Raw genomic sequence first — 17,673 nt, forward strand, 5'->3', positions numbered from 1 at the left:
GTGCTACCAGTTATCAATATTCCAAACTTTATTAGGTTCTCCTAATTTTCACACACACACAAAGTCCTGCTTCCTGATTTTGAAGGAAAAAAAAATTTTTTTTACTGGAGGCTTAAATTGAATAGCTACAATGAAGAACCTTATTAATAACATTTTAATATCATAATAGGCTGTTAACAAGTTGGCAGAAATAATGAATCGAAAGGACTTTAAAATTGATAGAAAGAAAGCAAATACGCAGGATTTGAGAAAGAAAGAAAAAGAAAATCGAAAGCTCCAACTTGAACTCAACCAGGAAAGAGAGAAATTCAACCAAATGGTAGTGAAACATCAGAAGGAGCTGAATGAAATGCAAGCGGTAAGGTTGTGTATGTGCATTTGTTATTACTGTATATACCTAGCTATTTATCTTGTTTAGTTTGTTCAGTATAAAAAATGCATATTTAGGTTTATATTCTTCCCAGTTTGATTATTGTTACTGTAATATGAACCATGATCTTGACAAACTAGGAAGATACTCTGTTAACTATAACTTGAGTAATTTTTACCCCTTAGCATCTGTTTGATTAGAAATGCTACTTTTGGAGAAACCACCAAGGGTTTTCCTCTGTATCTTTTACACTTCCATTTGGAACCATAAAAGCATTTTCTATTGTTTTAACAGGTGTTTGGTTTTGGTTTTTAATGCTTTGTGTTTTAGAAGAAAAAAACAAAATACTTTTTTAAAGCAAAGAGAAAAGGAGCTTATGCATGCAGTGTATTACTGAGGAAGAGAACTTGCAGTTTTATAGTTGTAGTACAATCTGTGGTAGTAACCATTCGTGAAGTTTATAGTCAGTTTTTAGTATTAGCAATTCTCAGTTACATATTTTATAACTACACTGATTCTTAGTTTCTAATGTTGGAGATTTGAACTTAATTCTTTATATTATCTTGGTACTTCTTAATAGCAATTGGTAGAAGAATGTACACATAAGAATGAGCTTCAGATGCAGCTGGCCAGCAAGGAGAGTGACATTGAGCAGCTGCGTGCCAAACTGTTGGACCTTTCAGATTCTACAAGTGTTGCTAGTTTTCCCAGTGCTGATGAAACTGATGGAAACCTTCCAGGTAAGAATAATTGCTGTTACTTCATTCAGGTTTGCTAAAACAGCATGGGAATTAATGTAGATTTCTTTTATTTGGATTTATAACTCTGTCATTTTGTCCATGAATTCTTAAGAAGGGATTTATGTTTCTGATGGCCCAGAGTCTGATATTTGCATACTTAGTGCATTTTATAGCATAAAAGCAGTCATAAACAATCTTAGGCTCTTAAAATAGCTCTGAATGGCTCTTCTTAAATAGAAACCTGAAGTTTATGAATCAGTATTGAGTAGCCCATCCCTATGGTGAAAGTCAAAACTGCTGCTACAACTCTCAGTGTTTAAGGAAAATTGTACATGTTTTTATGTGTAGCAGCTGTTTAGTGTTTTATGTGTTTTTGTGCTGAAACTAAGAACTGTACTTAATAATCAGAACCATAGCAGCTCTATATAGAAACCTACCTAGTGCTATAGTGATAAACTTCAACCAGACTTAAAGTTTCAAATTTGGAGAAGTAGATAAAAGCAGTTGGGAGGTGCAGAGAGGTGGCAGGGAGTGAAGTAAATGCAAAAGTGAGGAGCTAGGATGTCAGACTTTTTCTTCTTTCCTTTTTTTTTTTTTCCCAGTGAAGAATCAATTGAAAAAAAAAAATACTATGTACTGCCTCATTTTTGGATACATTCTTGTGTGGATTATAGTACATTTATGTCTTTTTAACAGAGATGAGCAGTACACATGATGTAGGTTCAATTTAGAAATTAATAGGTTATAAATACTAAATCATGCATTATGAATTTTAAAGGTATACATATACACACAGAGACACACCAATTTAATGTACTACATATTCTTAGTTCAAGATCTTGAGAGTTTTAAGTGGTCTTAAACTTGAAGTAGATTTTAATTAATGTATTTCCTGAATAATGCATGAAAAGAAAGATACAGATCACCACATTTGATATGATAAGGATCTATGTTAACAGATATTACTTGTTTTTGTTGTTGTTGAGAATTTGAAATAAGAAACTTGATAGACTACCTAGAAAATTTCATGTTACTGTTATTGGTCAAGAAAGTGAAATTCAAAATAGGAAGTGAATTCACTTCTGATATGTATTCTATGTAATAGTCATTCTTTTGTGGCTTTGCTAGCTCAAAATGAGGTATCTGGAAAGGGAAGGGCAGGGAATAAATATTTCTTACTCCAATGGTCAAAAAATTCCTTCCGTTTTCCCATTTTTGGCTCTCTGAAACCTCCAACCTGTTGAAAATCTTGTAGCTTCACTTCCTTATCAGAGGATCACTTTGGATTTAATAAGAATCTCTAGCTTCAGCTGTTGTTTGAGCATCATTGTAAAGTTATGACCCAATCATCAGTTAAGAAAGAGTATGACATGGAAATTCCTGGCGGTTTAGTCATAAGGGCTTTGTGCTCTCACTGGAGAGGTCCTGTGTTCAACAAAAGTTTTTTTGTCTTTATTCCATCCATTTCCCTTCAGCTTTATTTATAATGTCTTACTATGTATGCCTTGGTTTTCTTTGTATTAGGTTAAACATTTCAGAGACTGACTTGGTGAATACTGTCTAGAGGATTTGAATTGAGAGATGAGGTTGGGGGAAGGTAATGAGTTTTATTTCATCCTGGCTTATTCAGGAAGGCTAAACTCGAAGCATCATCAGGTGGTTTGACTGGCAAACTTAGGTGAGATATCCATTTAGACTTCAGAATCCTGATCTAATAAGTCCATTCAGGAGGGATCAGTCAGCAAAGAAATTTTTAAATGCTTCTTCTGGTTCCATTCTGAGTATATGACTTAGTATAGCTGTGTATTTTGAGAGATTTTTGCTTTTAAGATTTTCCAAGTTCAAGTGGAGGGGAAAAAAAGAAAAAAAAGGTGCTGGTGGCCATTCTCCATTGACCAGTCAGGGTATCTCTCTATTACTGTGTTCTGAATTTGAAATTTTACAGAGGTCTTTACAGTGCTGCACCTTTTCATATCGGAGGCTGTGACTTTCATATTGGAGGTAAAAATTATGGATAATTATTATCAAAGTTACTTTGCCTCTGTATCATATATCTTACTTTTTGCTGCTGCTGCTAAGTTGCTTCAGTTGTGTCCGACTCTGTGCGACCCCATAGACAGCAGCCCACCAGGCTCCCCCATCCCTGGGATTCTCCAGGCAAGAACACTGGAGTGGGTTGCTATTTCCTTCTCCAATGCATGAAAGTGAAAAGTGAAGGTGAAGTCGCTCAGTCGTGTCCGACTCTTAGTGACCTCATGGACTGCAGCCTACCAGGCTCCTTCGTCCATGGGATTTTCCAGGCAAGAGTACTAGTAACTTGAAAGTCTATATTAAGTCTTACTGTTTACTAGACCTCTGGCAAATAAAGTTAAGTTTTTGTGGTCATATCTAGAAAGAATTGTAAAAAGTTTTGGCATTCATTCTTAATTTGAGAGTTACCTATCATTCACATGTCTGAAAGATTTTTTGAAGGTAATGATTAATTTTATTTAGTTTGGAAGACTGATCAATGATTGGAGATAATCAGTACATCTGAATTCTTGAGCATTGATTGATATTTTTTTCTTTTTTATATCACTTCTTAATTTAAATTTTTTGGAATGGTTCTGTAGCTGTGTTTCTTAAGCAATATGTAGTTCATCCTAAGTAAACTTTGGTAGTCTTCAGAGATTAGCCTTGATGTTTGAATTGGCTATATTTGATACTGATTTACACCTCTTTCTTACATTATCCTCTTTCTTATATGAGTTACATATAATTAACTCTTAAAGGAGTTAATTGCTCATATTGCAATAATACACATCTAAATTTTTTTTTTTAAGTTCAAATTGCTCTACAAATAAATGAAACCTGGGATCAAGTTTTTTTTTGTACTTCTGTAGTATGTTATTGATAATAATCTAGACTTAGAAGTCCTCAACATTTATTTATCTGGAGAAGCTGATTTCTGTTTGTATTATAAAAGAATTTAGAATATTATACTTTCAGGTTGCCACTTAGGTCACAGGTGGTCATAGTTTTAAAGGAGGTCCTTACATACTAAAAAAAATTTTAAAGAACTGAATAAAAAACTGGTATATTAAGTTGCATATAAGACAAGAGTAAGTAATTTTTTTTAATCACTGAGTTTGGTTTACTTGCTTCTCTGAAGGGAATTCACTGGAAGGAAAGACTAAAATTCTGTTATAACATTTTTGGCAAAAAATAATTTTAAACTGGCAAAAACCTTCATATATCTTCAGCACCTTTTTTGAGTTTCTGATTTCTTCATTTTATTTCAATTAGGGAAGATATAAAATTGGGCTTATTTAATTCATAAAATGCCTTTGATGTATAAAATTTCTATAGGAACACTGAAATGGCAACATACAACAATTCATTGAAAATATATTTCAGTCAGTATATTCAAAGAAAACATTGGCAAATTAATCCAAACTTACAACCAGAAAGCTTATATATTTCTGGCACTTATAGAGAAATAGCTTGGAAGGAGGATATTTTGGCATACACAATTCTGTATAAATGTCAAGATTTCCATGGCTTTTATGTCTTTTATTTTTAGTGAGGAATTACTGGTATGAAATGGACTTTGGCACACTGAAGGGAACTTTTCCTAGCAATAACTTTTCCTTTTGTAAATTAGAATATTTGTGAATGATCAGCAGCCTTCTGTATGTTATTGAATATAAATTAGCCCTGTGGTTTTTAAATTACAACCATTATTTAAATAGAAGGTGACTTTACTTGGCTAACTGAGAAAGAAAGAACTGCAGAATAATAATTTTTTAAACGGTGTATCAGGTACCTACTCTGTGTGTCAGATGCCTTGGTGGGGGGGTGGTGTGTGTGTGTGTGTGTGTGTGTGTGTGTGTGTGTATAAAAGTGCTCAGATGTGGTACCCTGCTCTCAAAATTTCCAAGGAACTGCCTAATGGGACAGATTAATTATTGATGAACAAAATAATAATGCTAACTAAGAAAAAAGTTGGGAGAAGAAGAGTATCACTTTGAAGTTTCTCATTATTAATTTCTTCCACTTTAACAACTAAATGAAGGAGAATAACAAAATCAAAGGCCATTAGGTACATGGAAGAAGCTGGAACAAGATCACTCCTGATTCAATTAACTGCAGAGTTTGTCTAAGGGAAGATTAGCACTATGCTCTAGGAATTGAAACTCAGAAATTAGATTGCCTGGGTGAACCCTGGAGCTTTACCAGTTGCTAGGGTTACCCTAGGGCAAGTCAGTTCACCTTGCTAAGCCTTAGTCTCGTCATTTGTAAATGGAGGATGATAGGAGGACCCATCTTATCCTATATTCCTGAGAATGTAATATCCTATGTTCATGAGGTTATATATATAGATTATATATGAGGTATTATTTGTACTTGATAAATAATAAATATATAGTAAATGTTACCTATTATCATTACTTTAAGACCAAACTGTTTTACACCTTTTAAGTTACACAGAGGAAGATAATATATATTCCCCTTAGGGTCATGATTTAAACAATGGTATAATGTCACATTATAGCATTGTACCTTAAAGTTGGTTGCTTTTCTTCTGTGTTTCAAATATAATAGATCTAAAAAATACAATTATGGTCTTATCTCTCACCTGATATAAAATAATAATTTCTAAATTGAATCATAAACATTAATTATATTTAGTATGTATTTAATATATTTAAACATTAATGATAATAATTATAAAATGCCTTGATTGAATTAATCAGAGTTTCTGGTGGGTGCAAACTGGTAAAAGATTAGCAGTTTTACCTGCTAAATTCTGTGTTCTTTTACTGTTTATTCTGATACTACAAACTTTAAAGGCTTTATACCTCTTTAGTTTGCTAAGAATTGTAATTGGACTTACAACTAGAATTAAGGAACCCCTCCCCAACCAAATTTGGACACTTTCAATGAAATTGTTATAAATGTTTTACCAGAAAGTTTATCAGAATATTGTACTGAGAAAACAAATAAAATGCTTGTCTCTTATTCTTTATATCTAGTTGGTCTGCCTGCATTCCTTATTTATTTATCTTCTATTCTTGTCTTCTGTGAGTAATAGGACACTTCTGTACTTTTGCTTGCTCTTTCTCGTGTAAATCATGCCTCTGACCTGTTCCACTTGCTGCATTTTTTCTTTTTTTGGCTCAGTACTTTTGTATCAATGTTAAGTGATATTTAAAGTCTTCTGTATCATATCCCATTTAAGCTGCAATCCATTCCAGTCTTGCCTGGCTGTTAAGGGTATTGTCATTGTTTCATACTTTTATGATTGAGTACTGAAAGTTAATTTTAAGGGGAAAGTGGCTTGGAATTTTTTTCTGCAATTTTTGTATGGCCATTAAAGTTGATTTGTGTGATTGAAGCATGAAAGAGCAGATTTTAGCACTTACTCATGTAGCTGTGTTCCAATGCCTGCTGCTGCATGCTGTCAGACAGCTTGTAATAGCTTTTCCTTTTGTGACAGAATACTATATATATTTTTTTTTCCTTCTAGAATCAAGAATTGAAGGTTGGCTTTCAATACCAAATAGAGGAAATATCAAAAGATATGGCTGGAAGAAACAGGTACCATATAACTCATTTTTTCTAGTTGATATTTTGTTGTATATTTTATTCTTAAATCATAGAACTTATATTAATTGTCATTGTTTTTAGATTGATACAATATAATTTAGACATAAAAGGCAAGTATTACAGTACCACTTTAAACCAAGTTAATACTGCTGTTTTCTCTTCCCCTTGTTTTTTTCATTTTAGTATGTTGTGGTAAGCAGCAAAAAAATTTTGTTCTATAATGATGAACAAGATAAGGAACAATCCAATCCGTCTATGGTATTGGACATTGAGTAAGTAGCCTTTTATTCAATCTTAAGTCTGTTGAGTGTTAAATTATTTTTAGACTTACCATTTAGTTTATATTTTGTTATTTAAACTATGTTGTAAACTTCTTTCCCTAACAAATTTAAATAACAGCTTTATATTAAATCCTACTTTTACCAAAATATGAGAGAGAAAATATTCCATACCTGATTGATGTATTTGAAAAGCATTTTTTGTAAATGTCAAGTATTTATTGGTATTACATTCGTAGAACATCTCAAAAAGTATATAATTATGTTGGTCATTAAATAATAGGTCAAAGAGGCCCAAGCTAAAGCACAGAGAAGCTCCAGCACGGGGGTCCCTCGTGTCCTGTTGCAGCCATCGAGGCACCTTCCTGTGCCCTTCTAGTCCTGGCAACCACTAATCTGTCCTCTGTTTGTGTAGTTTTGTCACTTCACAGATGTTATATAAATGGAATCAAATAGTCTGTAACATTTGAGGTATGCTTTTCACTCAGTGTAGTTCCCTTGAAGTCCATCCAAGATACAGTTTTTTCTTTTCATGATTGAATGTTCTGTTGTATGAATATATCAAGAGTTTGTTTAACCATTTTTTTTTTTAGTTTTTTTCTAATTTTGGCCTATTAAAGATAAAGCTGCTTTGAACATTCATGTACCAGTTTTCATACAGATTTGTAAGAAATTGCCATACTCTTTTTCCAAAGTGGCTCTGTAGTTTTACATTTCTGCCACAGTTGTATGAATGATCTAGTTTTTATGCATCACCACCAGCATTTGGTTTTATTACTATCTTTATTTAAAAAATTCCGATAGGTGTATAGTGAAAGTTACTCTGATTTTAATCTACATTTCTCTAATAACTAATCCTTTCCTATGCTTATCTGCCACCTCTGTGTTCTCTTCAGTGAAATACCTGCTTTTGTCTTTTACTGTAAATGTGTTTTTATAATTGTCTACATCTTCTTTTCATTTTAGTAAATTGTTTCATGTTCGTCCTGTAACACAAGGAGATGTATACAGAGCTGAAACTGAAGAAATTCCTAAAATATTCCAGGTAAAAATCTGAAGTTATAATTTTAGTAGATCCTTTACCTAAGTAATAAGTGTATTTGTGAAGTAAATGTAAATACATAAATACTTTTATACATTTGAAACTTGTATGTGCGGATGCAGACTTTTTTAATCTTCTGTTTACCATTTCTGAATGTAGATACTGTATGCAAATGAAGGTGAATGTAGAAAAGACTTAGAGGTGGAACCAGTACAACAAGCTGAAAAAACAAATTTTCAAAATCACAAAGGCCATGAGTTCATTCCTACACTCTACCACTTTCCCGCCAACTGTGAGGCCTGTGCCAAACCTCTCTGGCATGTTTTTAAGCCACCCCCTGCCCTGGAGTGTCGAAGATGCCATGTTAAGTGCCACAGAGACCACATAGATAAGAAAGAGGACTTGATTTCTCCATGTAAAGGTAAGGCATGAAAGTGATTCTTATACCATTTAATAAGATAACTTCTTCAAGTGTAGCACTTCCTGTAACAAGTTGAAAAGAGATAATAAGATGTAATATTTTGGCACTGGTGGAGCCACATATATATTTTTGATTTTCCTTAATTTTTACTGGGTTATGATATGTTATCTCTTTAAATTTTCTAACTTAATTAAAAAGAGAAGATACTGTCCAAGCTTAATTAAGCGTAGTAAATCTTTTCAAATTGTTATGAACCTTTGAGAGGGCTCCTTTAAGTATTATGTGACTTTGATTGTGCTCTTTTTTCTTAAAATAGTAAGTTATGATGTAACATCAGCAAGAGATATGCTGCTGCTAGCGTGTTCTCAGGATGAACAAAAAAAATGGGTAACTCATTTAGTAAAGAAGATCCCTAAGAATCCACCATCTGGTTTTGTGCGTGCATCCCCTCGAACACTTTCTACAAGGTCCACTGCAAATCAGTCTTTCCGGAAAGTGGTCAAAAATACATCTGGAAAAGCTAGGTAAGGATTGAAGTGTTAACCTTTCTCATACTAAGTGACTGGATAATAGCTATCAAAACCCAAAATCAAACTGTTCTTTTCCCTGTAAAAGGCATCATTTGTAGTTGGTTCTTTATATGTGACTTAAAACGACTTTACAAAGTAGTTTAACTGATGCCTGTTTAAAGCTCAGAATATTTATAAATATTGTATTTATTTAGTTCCATGTCAGGTTTTATTGTCATTGGTTGTTATACATGGTACATATTTCACCCTTACTGTTTTAAACAACTGTTTATCCCTTTTTAATATAAACAGGTTCATGTGAAACTTTGCTCATCTTAATTTTAACTATGTTTGCATAGATTTTTTTAAAATCAAAATTATTTGACATTATCACTGTTGGAAATAAACTTTTCAGTTAAGTACCCATTTTTTCTTGTTTTTGGGGGAGGGTAGTTTACTTACTTTCGACAAAATTAAAAAAAAAGTTTATATGGTAAAATGAACAATTGCAGGGCATAATTAAACCCTTTCTTGAGAAGTGGCTATGCTATCTTCAAAGTTCTCTAATGCATGGAACCTTGGGACTCAGAGAAATTAAACAACTTGCACAGGTCACACAGCCAATTTGTGGCATAGTCATTGGAACCCATTTTTATCTGTTTCTAAGCCTATGTTTTTTCTCCTATACCAAATAGCAACTTTCCCTAGAGTGTTAACCCTCTACTGAGAGGGATATTTGAGTCTAGAACTGATTTGTCTCTGCTAATGTCACCCAACTCTTCCAAGCAGGCTTAAAACCATCTTTAATTTATCCTGTTTCTTTCATTCCGTATCATCAGTAACCAAGTCTAATTCTTTGGATTGACTCACATCCATTCCTCCTCCTCTGTTGCTCAGCTGCCATACTGTTTCAGTGCTTTATTACCTCACTCTGGTCTTCTTTGTGTAGAACCCTGTATCAGCCTCTCCTGTACAGGATAAAAGCTGAATAAATCTAAAGTACTTAAAATTGGCTTACAGCTTTGTAGGGGGAATAATGTGTTTGAAACAATAGAAGCAGAAAGGAGATAATGGTGTATTTTTTCCCCTTTTCCTGTTTGCCAAATTTTGTGTATTACTTAATTATTATATATAATGTATGTGTACCTTTCCTTTCAAGTTTTGTTTTTGTATTTATCAGCTGAGCACATTACTTACAATTTTTTTCCCCCCCAACAGTTAACCACGTGACCTAGTGCCTTGTGGAATTGTGCGGGATGCTACCTGATGAAGCAGGCGTCTCTAACCATGCAGAGCAGACAGGCTGTTCCTTTGACACAAATATCACAGGCTTCAGGGTTAAGATTGCTGTTATTCTGTCCTTGCTTTGGCACAAAAGCACACTGAGGATTGTTTGTTTTGTTTTGTTTTTTGTTTTTTTATTGCGGGTTTGCCTACAGGTAGATTAGATTAATTATTACTATGTAATGCAAGTACAATTGAGGGAAAGCTTAGCTAGATATATTTTTTTAAAAAGGTGCTGCCTTTTTGAATTTCTAAAAACGCCTGTCAATCATGATAGAACAGTTTTCCTCATACCAGTGAGAGGAAGAGACTTTCACTTTCAAGTGGAATGGCTGTCACTATCAAGATCAGCTCATGGAAGGAGTAAAGAAAATATCTCAAAATGAGACAACTGAAAGTTTTTTTAAAAAATAACTTCAGTTTTCGTGCTCTTGCAAGACTATACAAAACTATTTAAGAAAGCAGTGATATCACTTGACTTCAGTGCCCTCACTGTAGAATTTAAAAGCCTTACTGTTGATTGCCCATGGTGGACTTGATGGAAAATAAATATCTTACATTATGCTTTACAAAATACTGTATGTGTTTCAGCAAGTTTGTAGATTGGGGAATGGGAGAAGGCAAAAAAAAAAAAATTTACATTTAATCTATGCATTTTTGCCAAGCCATATTGAGTTATTTTTACTACTAGAGACATTAGGAACTAACTGTACAAAAGAACCAAGTTTAAAAGCATTTTGTGGGGTACATCATTTCTGTAATTGTATAATGTGTTTCTTTGTGGTTTTAAGTGATAAAGACATTAAGTTAACAAACATATAAGAAATGTATGCACTGTTTGAAATGTAAATTATTCTTAGAACACCTTCAGTGGGAGTTGCGTTGCCCTTTTAGTGCCTTAATTTGAGAGAATTATTTTACTGCCATGACTATAAAATTTCAAAAAACAGATTTTCAAAAAATTACGTGTGTTCAGGGATTTTTTCATTGATAATTGGTTTAATTTAAAATATTTAGAGGTTTGTTGGACTTTGATAAATTGATACAATGTTTGCATCAAACTACCTGCTTAAATAATGAATGACTTTATAAAACTGCAAAAATATGTAGAAGGTTGCACCCAGTATAAAAGAAAATTATGGCAATACATCTGTGATGTTTTCCAGTTAACATAGGAATTACCAGATAAATACTGTTAAACTCTTGTTCAATAACAAGAGTTGATTCATATGGGCAGTATGATTTATTGTTTATTTTTTTAACCAAATACCTCCTCAGTAATTTATAATGGCTTTGCAGTAATGTCTATCAGATAAGAAGCACTGGAAAACTGATTCGTCTCTAGGATGATATGCATGTTTCAAGTGGTATTAAAAGCCGCACTGATGGATATGTAATAATAAACATATCTGTTATTAATATGCTAATGACTCTGTGCTCATTTAATGAGAAATAAAAGTAATTTATGGATGGAGACCTTTAATAATGATTGCTATGGTGTTTTCTCATGGCTGAGATGAATAGAAACCATGCTATAAATTAGTCCCTGACTGCATACAAATGTTTGTAAAATCTCATGACTAGATTAAAGTGAATTTTTAAAAGATAAAACTGGTTTGTGCTGTAAAATAAGAGTGGCTACAATTGAAATGAAAAGTTGGCTAAGTCTGTTAGAAACAATTCTCCGTGAGTCTCTTAAGTTGCTCACATCCAGAGAGCGGAAGCTTTGACAGCCTTTGTTTGTTCTACCCTGTCTTTGTAGGGGGTAGAATAAATAAGGGGATTTATGTAGTGAACAGCCTTGGGAGATACTGTGTTTCCATCAAGGAGAAGGCAGGTTTGTTTACTGTTGTATAATCAACATAATGTTTCTCTCCAGGGCAAAAGTTGGACAGAGTTGCTTGTGCTTATTGTAAAAGATTCAGGTACCCTAAACTTTGGACTCTCAGCTGTGATGCAAACCCACCCCACTGCATGCTCAGCAACCCCCTGGACCACTCTGCATCACCCCTGTGGGACTCGGAGGGCAAGGGGAACTGATGGGAACGTGAAGCTTGTGCTGCTTGCTGTGCTGTTAAGTGTAGAGTCATTTGGCTTCGACCCAGGATCCATGAAGTGATGGTGGGCTGACTTGTAGCATGCAAGTGAACCTCAGATCCTTCACACTTCTGGACAGTGTCCTTACTAGCTCCTCAGAACCATCACCATCACCCCAATGTAGTATGTCTAGTGTAATAAGATCCAGTAGAGTGCAGAGAACACAGTGAATTTTATGTATTTGACCTAGAGGACTTTTTTTAAAAAGCAAAACAAAAAACAAAATATTAACTTGAACATAAAGTTATTGAGAACTGACAGAGCTTTCAGCAATGACTTCAAATGGCACATTGCAAAACCAGGTTAACACTTCTTTTCTAAGTTCAGGACACCAGTCGATCCTAAAGTACACCAACATGATGACGGTCAAGGGAGTGTCGTGGTCAGGAGAACAATCCCCTGCTAGTGCTCTGCAGTACCTTGCCCTGCCTGCTGCATGCCCTCAGGGGATGTTCCTGATCCAGGGATCGAACCCACATCTCTTGTATCTTCTGCATTGCAGGTGGAGAGCCTTTGGGGATGCCCAGAAGTATAGCAATCACAGCGAAAAGCCTAATCATTCTTAGGACCTGGGAAATCCTCTTACTGCTGGAGTCATGTCCATCCTTGACCCTATTCCTGTGTGTAGAGGGTGTTACCAAACCAAACTTGGGTCTACCTGCCCCATACACAGCAAGGCAATCTGCTGACCCTGGGTTGTAAGGAAGGGAAGTACAGTATTGATTGCAGGGCCAAGTGAGAAAGCCTCATGCTTCCAATGGCTTTTACAGATGGGTAAAGATGGAGGGATAGTGTGTCAGGGTGTGTGATCAGCTTGTACACAATTCTTGACTGGTTGATGGTGATGGTACTAGGGTGATGATTTGGGAATCTCAGTCAGCCTTCTGGTTCTAATTGCTTCTATGTGCTGGTGGTCAGCATGCAGTTAACTTTCTCTGTTTTGGTGGTGATTTAGTCACTAAGTTGTGTCTGAGCCTTTGGGCCATATGGACCATAGCCCGCCAGGCTCCTCTGTCCATGGGATTTCCCAGTCAAGAATACTGGAGTGTGTTGCCATTTCTTTCTTTGGGATCTTCTAGACCCAGGAATCAAACCCAGGACTTCTGCATTGGCAGGAGGATTCTTTACAGACTGACTCATTAGGGAAGCCCAGGGGTTTTAGTATCTGCAAAACAAATCAAGGATACAGGATGAGGGACACATGTACACCCATGGCTGATTTATGTCAATGTATGGCAAAAACCACTACAATATTGTAATTAGCTTCTGATTAAAATTAATTAAAAAAATCAAGGATATAGTTCAGGATATTATCTAGAACCTTTTAGGGGAAACTAAAGCTCCTTGACTTTATTTTATAGCTAAACTATTGTTACTTCATCTGCTTGACTGTTTTCCTTTGTTTCTGCATTTTCTCACTGATTGAATTTGCTCTTTGGAATTCGTGGAAGGCTTTGGAGATTAAAGCTTTTCTACACACACGAGGTGGATATGGTGGGGGACCTGTCCCTGGGTAGGCCCTTACAGGGGTCTGCTTGGTTTCAAGAGAAGTAGTGTTCTGATTGGTTACACGTGAGGCCAGACCCACACAAACCTTGACACTGAGAGAGGAGGAAGGGTTGGTTTGCAAAGGGAAAATCAGGCTTCTCTTTTCCAAAAAGGCTAGAGACAAAAGCAACAAATGTTCCTTATGTTGCTGGTTGCTCTGATTCTGTATGGGGAAAACCTGGAAATTGTGGCACATTCTGTAATCTTTAAAACATTGACTAACAACCAGAAAATGGATTTGTGTATGGTGAAAGATAACATAGGAGTAATCACTATACGAAAAATTAGTATACACACGGTGAAGTTCTCTGTGGAATCAAATCTGAATGTGAGGATAAGTACTAAATTGGGGGTAAAAATACATGTGATTAAAAGATTGTTTTGCTTTGGAAAGTGTTTACATTTTTTTCCTCCTATTTTCCTCCCAAACACAGTGCCCACCACCAGTCTTTGTTAAAATGCTTTAAGTTTTTAGGAGGAAGGAAATTTCTAGTTTGTTGCTCTGGTTCCCAGGTGAGTTATCAGAAAGAAAACAACACTGCTGTTTTTTGTTTGTTTTGACAGAACGTCCAGTCACACTGAAAACTCACTTGAAGAGTACACGAGATTTTTAAACTAATATTTCCGCTACTGCCACCCAGTTCTCCACTTTAATTTTCTGCTTCAGTGCTCTAAATATCTTGCTCCAAATTACACGATATGCAAATGTTCTTTTTCTCGTAAAAAACAAGTAAAGAAAATTAAAGTGGTCTTTCTGTCTTGACTGAAAGGGATCCCTATACAAGATTTCTTGATGTAGGTTAGATCTTTGCTTTGGAATAAGGTCATTTGGAAATGTGTAGCACATGGAAGAAATTTCAATATTACACTTCTCATTTGTGCTGACAAGTGACTTTAAGAAGATAGAAAACTGCTTCAAGGAGACTAAACCTTTTATCCTGGCACTCAGGCTCTCCCTAACTGCCTCCCATATTACCCACCCTACATTATCTGTTGCCACAGCCCTGCACACATGTCTTCTGCTCTATTCTAGCTACTTTCCTTCTGTCCTCCACATGCATATTTACTCTTAAATACTTAAATACTCATAAATACTCCATATTTACTCTTACTGTGCTAGTTTTTTCCCTACATTTGCTGACGGACCATTAGCATCTGCCACGTAGGGTCCATGAGTCGACAATCAATACTTGTTGAATCAGTGAATTTGATTGCTTAGATGTTTTTCTGTCTCTCTAAAACCTTCTTACCCCCAACTGCTTTCCATTCGCCTCAATTTCTTTCATTTCTGAATTCCTATCATCACCACCCAAAGTCCATTCAACAAATACATCAATTGATTGCGCAGGGTCTTGGACCTCAGAGAGACTACATTTCCAAGACTTCCGTGCGGCTTGGCCATATGTTTGTTTTCACCACTGAAATGTGAATGGACGTGATTTGCCTACATCCCTCCCCTTCCTCTTTCTTAAAAGGATATTGCTGCCCTGTGCTTCGAGCAACCATCTCCCCCCGACTCTGTCCCCTGCTTATATTCTTCCTGTGGGCTGAGACCCAGGTACATTTGCAACCCAACTCCAGCCAAACAGGAAAAGACAAGTTCTTTCCTGCTTTGATGCTCAAAAGGGTGATTTCCTGAGAGCTCGTTAGTATCTTAGGATTCATCCTACACCCGCGGAATCAAGAGCCTGCACTTTAATGGAATCCCTGGTGATTCACATCCACATTAAATTGAGAAGTTCTGCTTTAGGGGATAGCAGAGAACTTGTTGGAAGAAATGTTGGTCTTTGTTGAAGGCCTCATGAAGTAAAGCTGTTGCTCCTCATATTATTTGGGAATATAAAATATCCATATATGTTGTTTGCATATTTGCTGGGGTTTTATGGAAGAGGAAGCCTGTGGTAGACAGTGTAATGCTTCCCCAAAGATTCTGAGTCCCCTAAATCTGGGAATATGTTACTTTATATGCAGGTCTGATTAGGGATTTTTTTTTAATTGATTTAGTTTATTTTTTTAAATTGGACTATAATTGCTTTACAATGTTGTGTTTTCTGCTCTACAACTACTCTAGAGATTTTAAATGAACATATCCTGGTTAGGAGGCCAGTGTAACCACAAGCGGCTTTATAAAGAGGGAGGCAGAGGCTCTGAGTGAGAAGAGTTGCTGGGCGGATGCAAGCCGAGGTCAAATGGTGCCTTGGCTGGAGTGGGGCCAGAAGACGAGGAATGTGGGGAGCCTCTAGAATCTGGGGAAGGTAAGGAATGAATTTTTCTCTGGAGCCTCCAGAAAGAGTGTAGTCTTGCCAATACCTTAAGGTTAATACCCTTCTTGGACTTCTGTCTGCCGGAAGTGTAAAGTGATAAATTTGTGTTTGTGTGTGGTTTCAAGCTACTAAATTTTTGGTCATTTGTTAGAGCAGAGGTAAAAAAAAAATACCTAGCCCTTTAATTTGGGGCAGCTTATGCCCTGTACCCCAGTGTGTTTGAGTGGGAAGTGGAGTAAGGCATTCCTTGCCTTGCCATTGGTCAAATATGTTTTCTTGCTCAGGACACAGAATTTTGAGGGAGTGAAGTAGACTTGGGATTTGAAGTAACTCATGTAGGAGTGGCCAGACTGTTTCTATGATGTGACCCTGCCTGTGTTCCCTGCTGCCCACATCCCTGGGTTTCTATCCATGAGCTATGCCTGGTTCCAGATTTTGCTAATAATTGTGTAAGTTCACCTTATATAACCCATGAGCTTCTTGTCACAGGTTTCTGTTATTTACAGCCAAGACCTCTGATGAATTCAGAGCCAATTTCAATATTTCTAGTAGATTCTAAGTGTCAGGAGGGGGAGAACCTTTGTTTGATTCATCTTTGTATCCACAGCTTCTACACTGAATGTCTTGCACTCAGTACATACTTGATGAATTAGAAGAGTGAACGGCTATGATGTTGCTACTTGATAGAAATGGGGTATAGGAGCAGGCTTGAAGCAAATGTAAAAGAGTTAGTATTAAATACGTTAGAGATGCATAGGATTTTTGTTGGCCAGATGATGGGGGGCATTCCAAGCAACAAATGGTAGGTGGTTCACCAACTAAAAGCCTTTCTGGTATCTGCCATCTTTTATGGACCTTGTTTATTTATAAATAAACAGGTTAAGATATTACCAATATATTATTATTTAAAGAAATCCACCTTAAGCAGAAGATTCTCTCCATCAGACACAAGTAGATCAGGACTTAGGCATGTATAAGATATGCGCCAGGGTGGCTGGTTATCTAGAACTCTTGCAGACATCCATGGAGACCAGCCATGCAAATTTCCTTCTATGCTTCCTTTCAGTGCTAGCATTGTTTCAAATCCTCACTTTGCCCCCTTTGTCTTAAATTCAGGTCCCCCAATGAGGCTAGAAGTTAGTTGTACCAAAAGTTGGGGCTGTGTGTGTTGAAAACAAACTTAGACTACAAGACTCCCTGGTCATGGATAGAACAAGCAAGCTCAAAAAAATTTCTCTTACAGCATCTGGTAAGTCCAGAGTGTCTACTGGGAAGCCACAATTCTGTTTTATAGTGTGTGGGGGGGAATACAGGTGTTGAAGAAATAGAGGTATGTTGAAAGATAACCGGGGAAAAACACAACAAAGATCGCCACATACCACAACTAAGGCCTGATGGAGCCAAACAGTTTCATTTTCTTAAATGGGAAGAAGATCTGCAGACATTTCTCCAAAGCAGACATACAGATGTCCAGAAGGCACATGAAAATATGTCCAACATCACTGATTATTAGAGAAATCTGTTGTTGTTT

General features: G+C 36.0%; 1 protein-coding gene across 4 annotated transcripts in view; it reads left to right on the forward strand.

The window, feature by feature from the left end:
- Window positions 1-11,660, forward strand: part of ROCK1 (Rho associated coiled-coil containing protein kinase 1) — a 124,723-nt gene extending 113,063 nt beyond the window's left edge. For 3 of the 4 annotated variants that reach the window (XM_070778854.1, XM_070778853.1, XM_070778855.1), the window contains 8 exons: window positions 170-358; window positions 951-1,110; window positions 6,620-6,690; window positions 6,883-6,971; window positions 7,944-8,022; window positions 8,179-8,440; window positions 8,757-8,964; window positions 10,168-11,660. In XM_070778854.1, the coding sequence (XP_070634955.1) occupies window positions 170-358; window positions 951-1,110; window positions 6,620-6,690; window positions 6,883-6,971; window positions 7,944-8,022; window positions 8,179-8,440; window positions 8,757-8,964; window positions 10,168-10,171 (1,062 nt within the window). In that variant the 3' untranslated portion in view covers window positions 10,172-11,660. Of the gene's footprint in view, window positions 1-169; window positions 359-950; window positions 1,111-6,125; window positions 6,577-6,619; window positions 6,691-6,882; window positions 6,972-7,943; window positions 8,023-8,178; window positions 8,441-8,756; window positions 8,965-10,167 lie in introns of those variants that run through there. The other variant, XM_070778856.1, reaches the window with a different exon arrangement.
- Window positions 11,661-17,673: the final 6,013 nt, after the last annotated feature.

This window comes from Bos indicus, chromosome 24, assembly GCF_029378745.1.
Source record: "Bos indicus isolate NIAB-ARS_2022 breed Sahiwal x Tharparkar chromosome 24, NIAB-ARS_B.indTharparkar_mat_pri_1.0, whole genome shotgun sequence".
Taxonomy (NCBI): Eukaryota; Metazoa; Chordata; class Mammalia; order Artiodactyla; family Bovidae; genus Bos; species Bos indicus.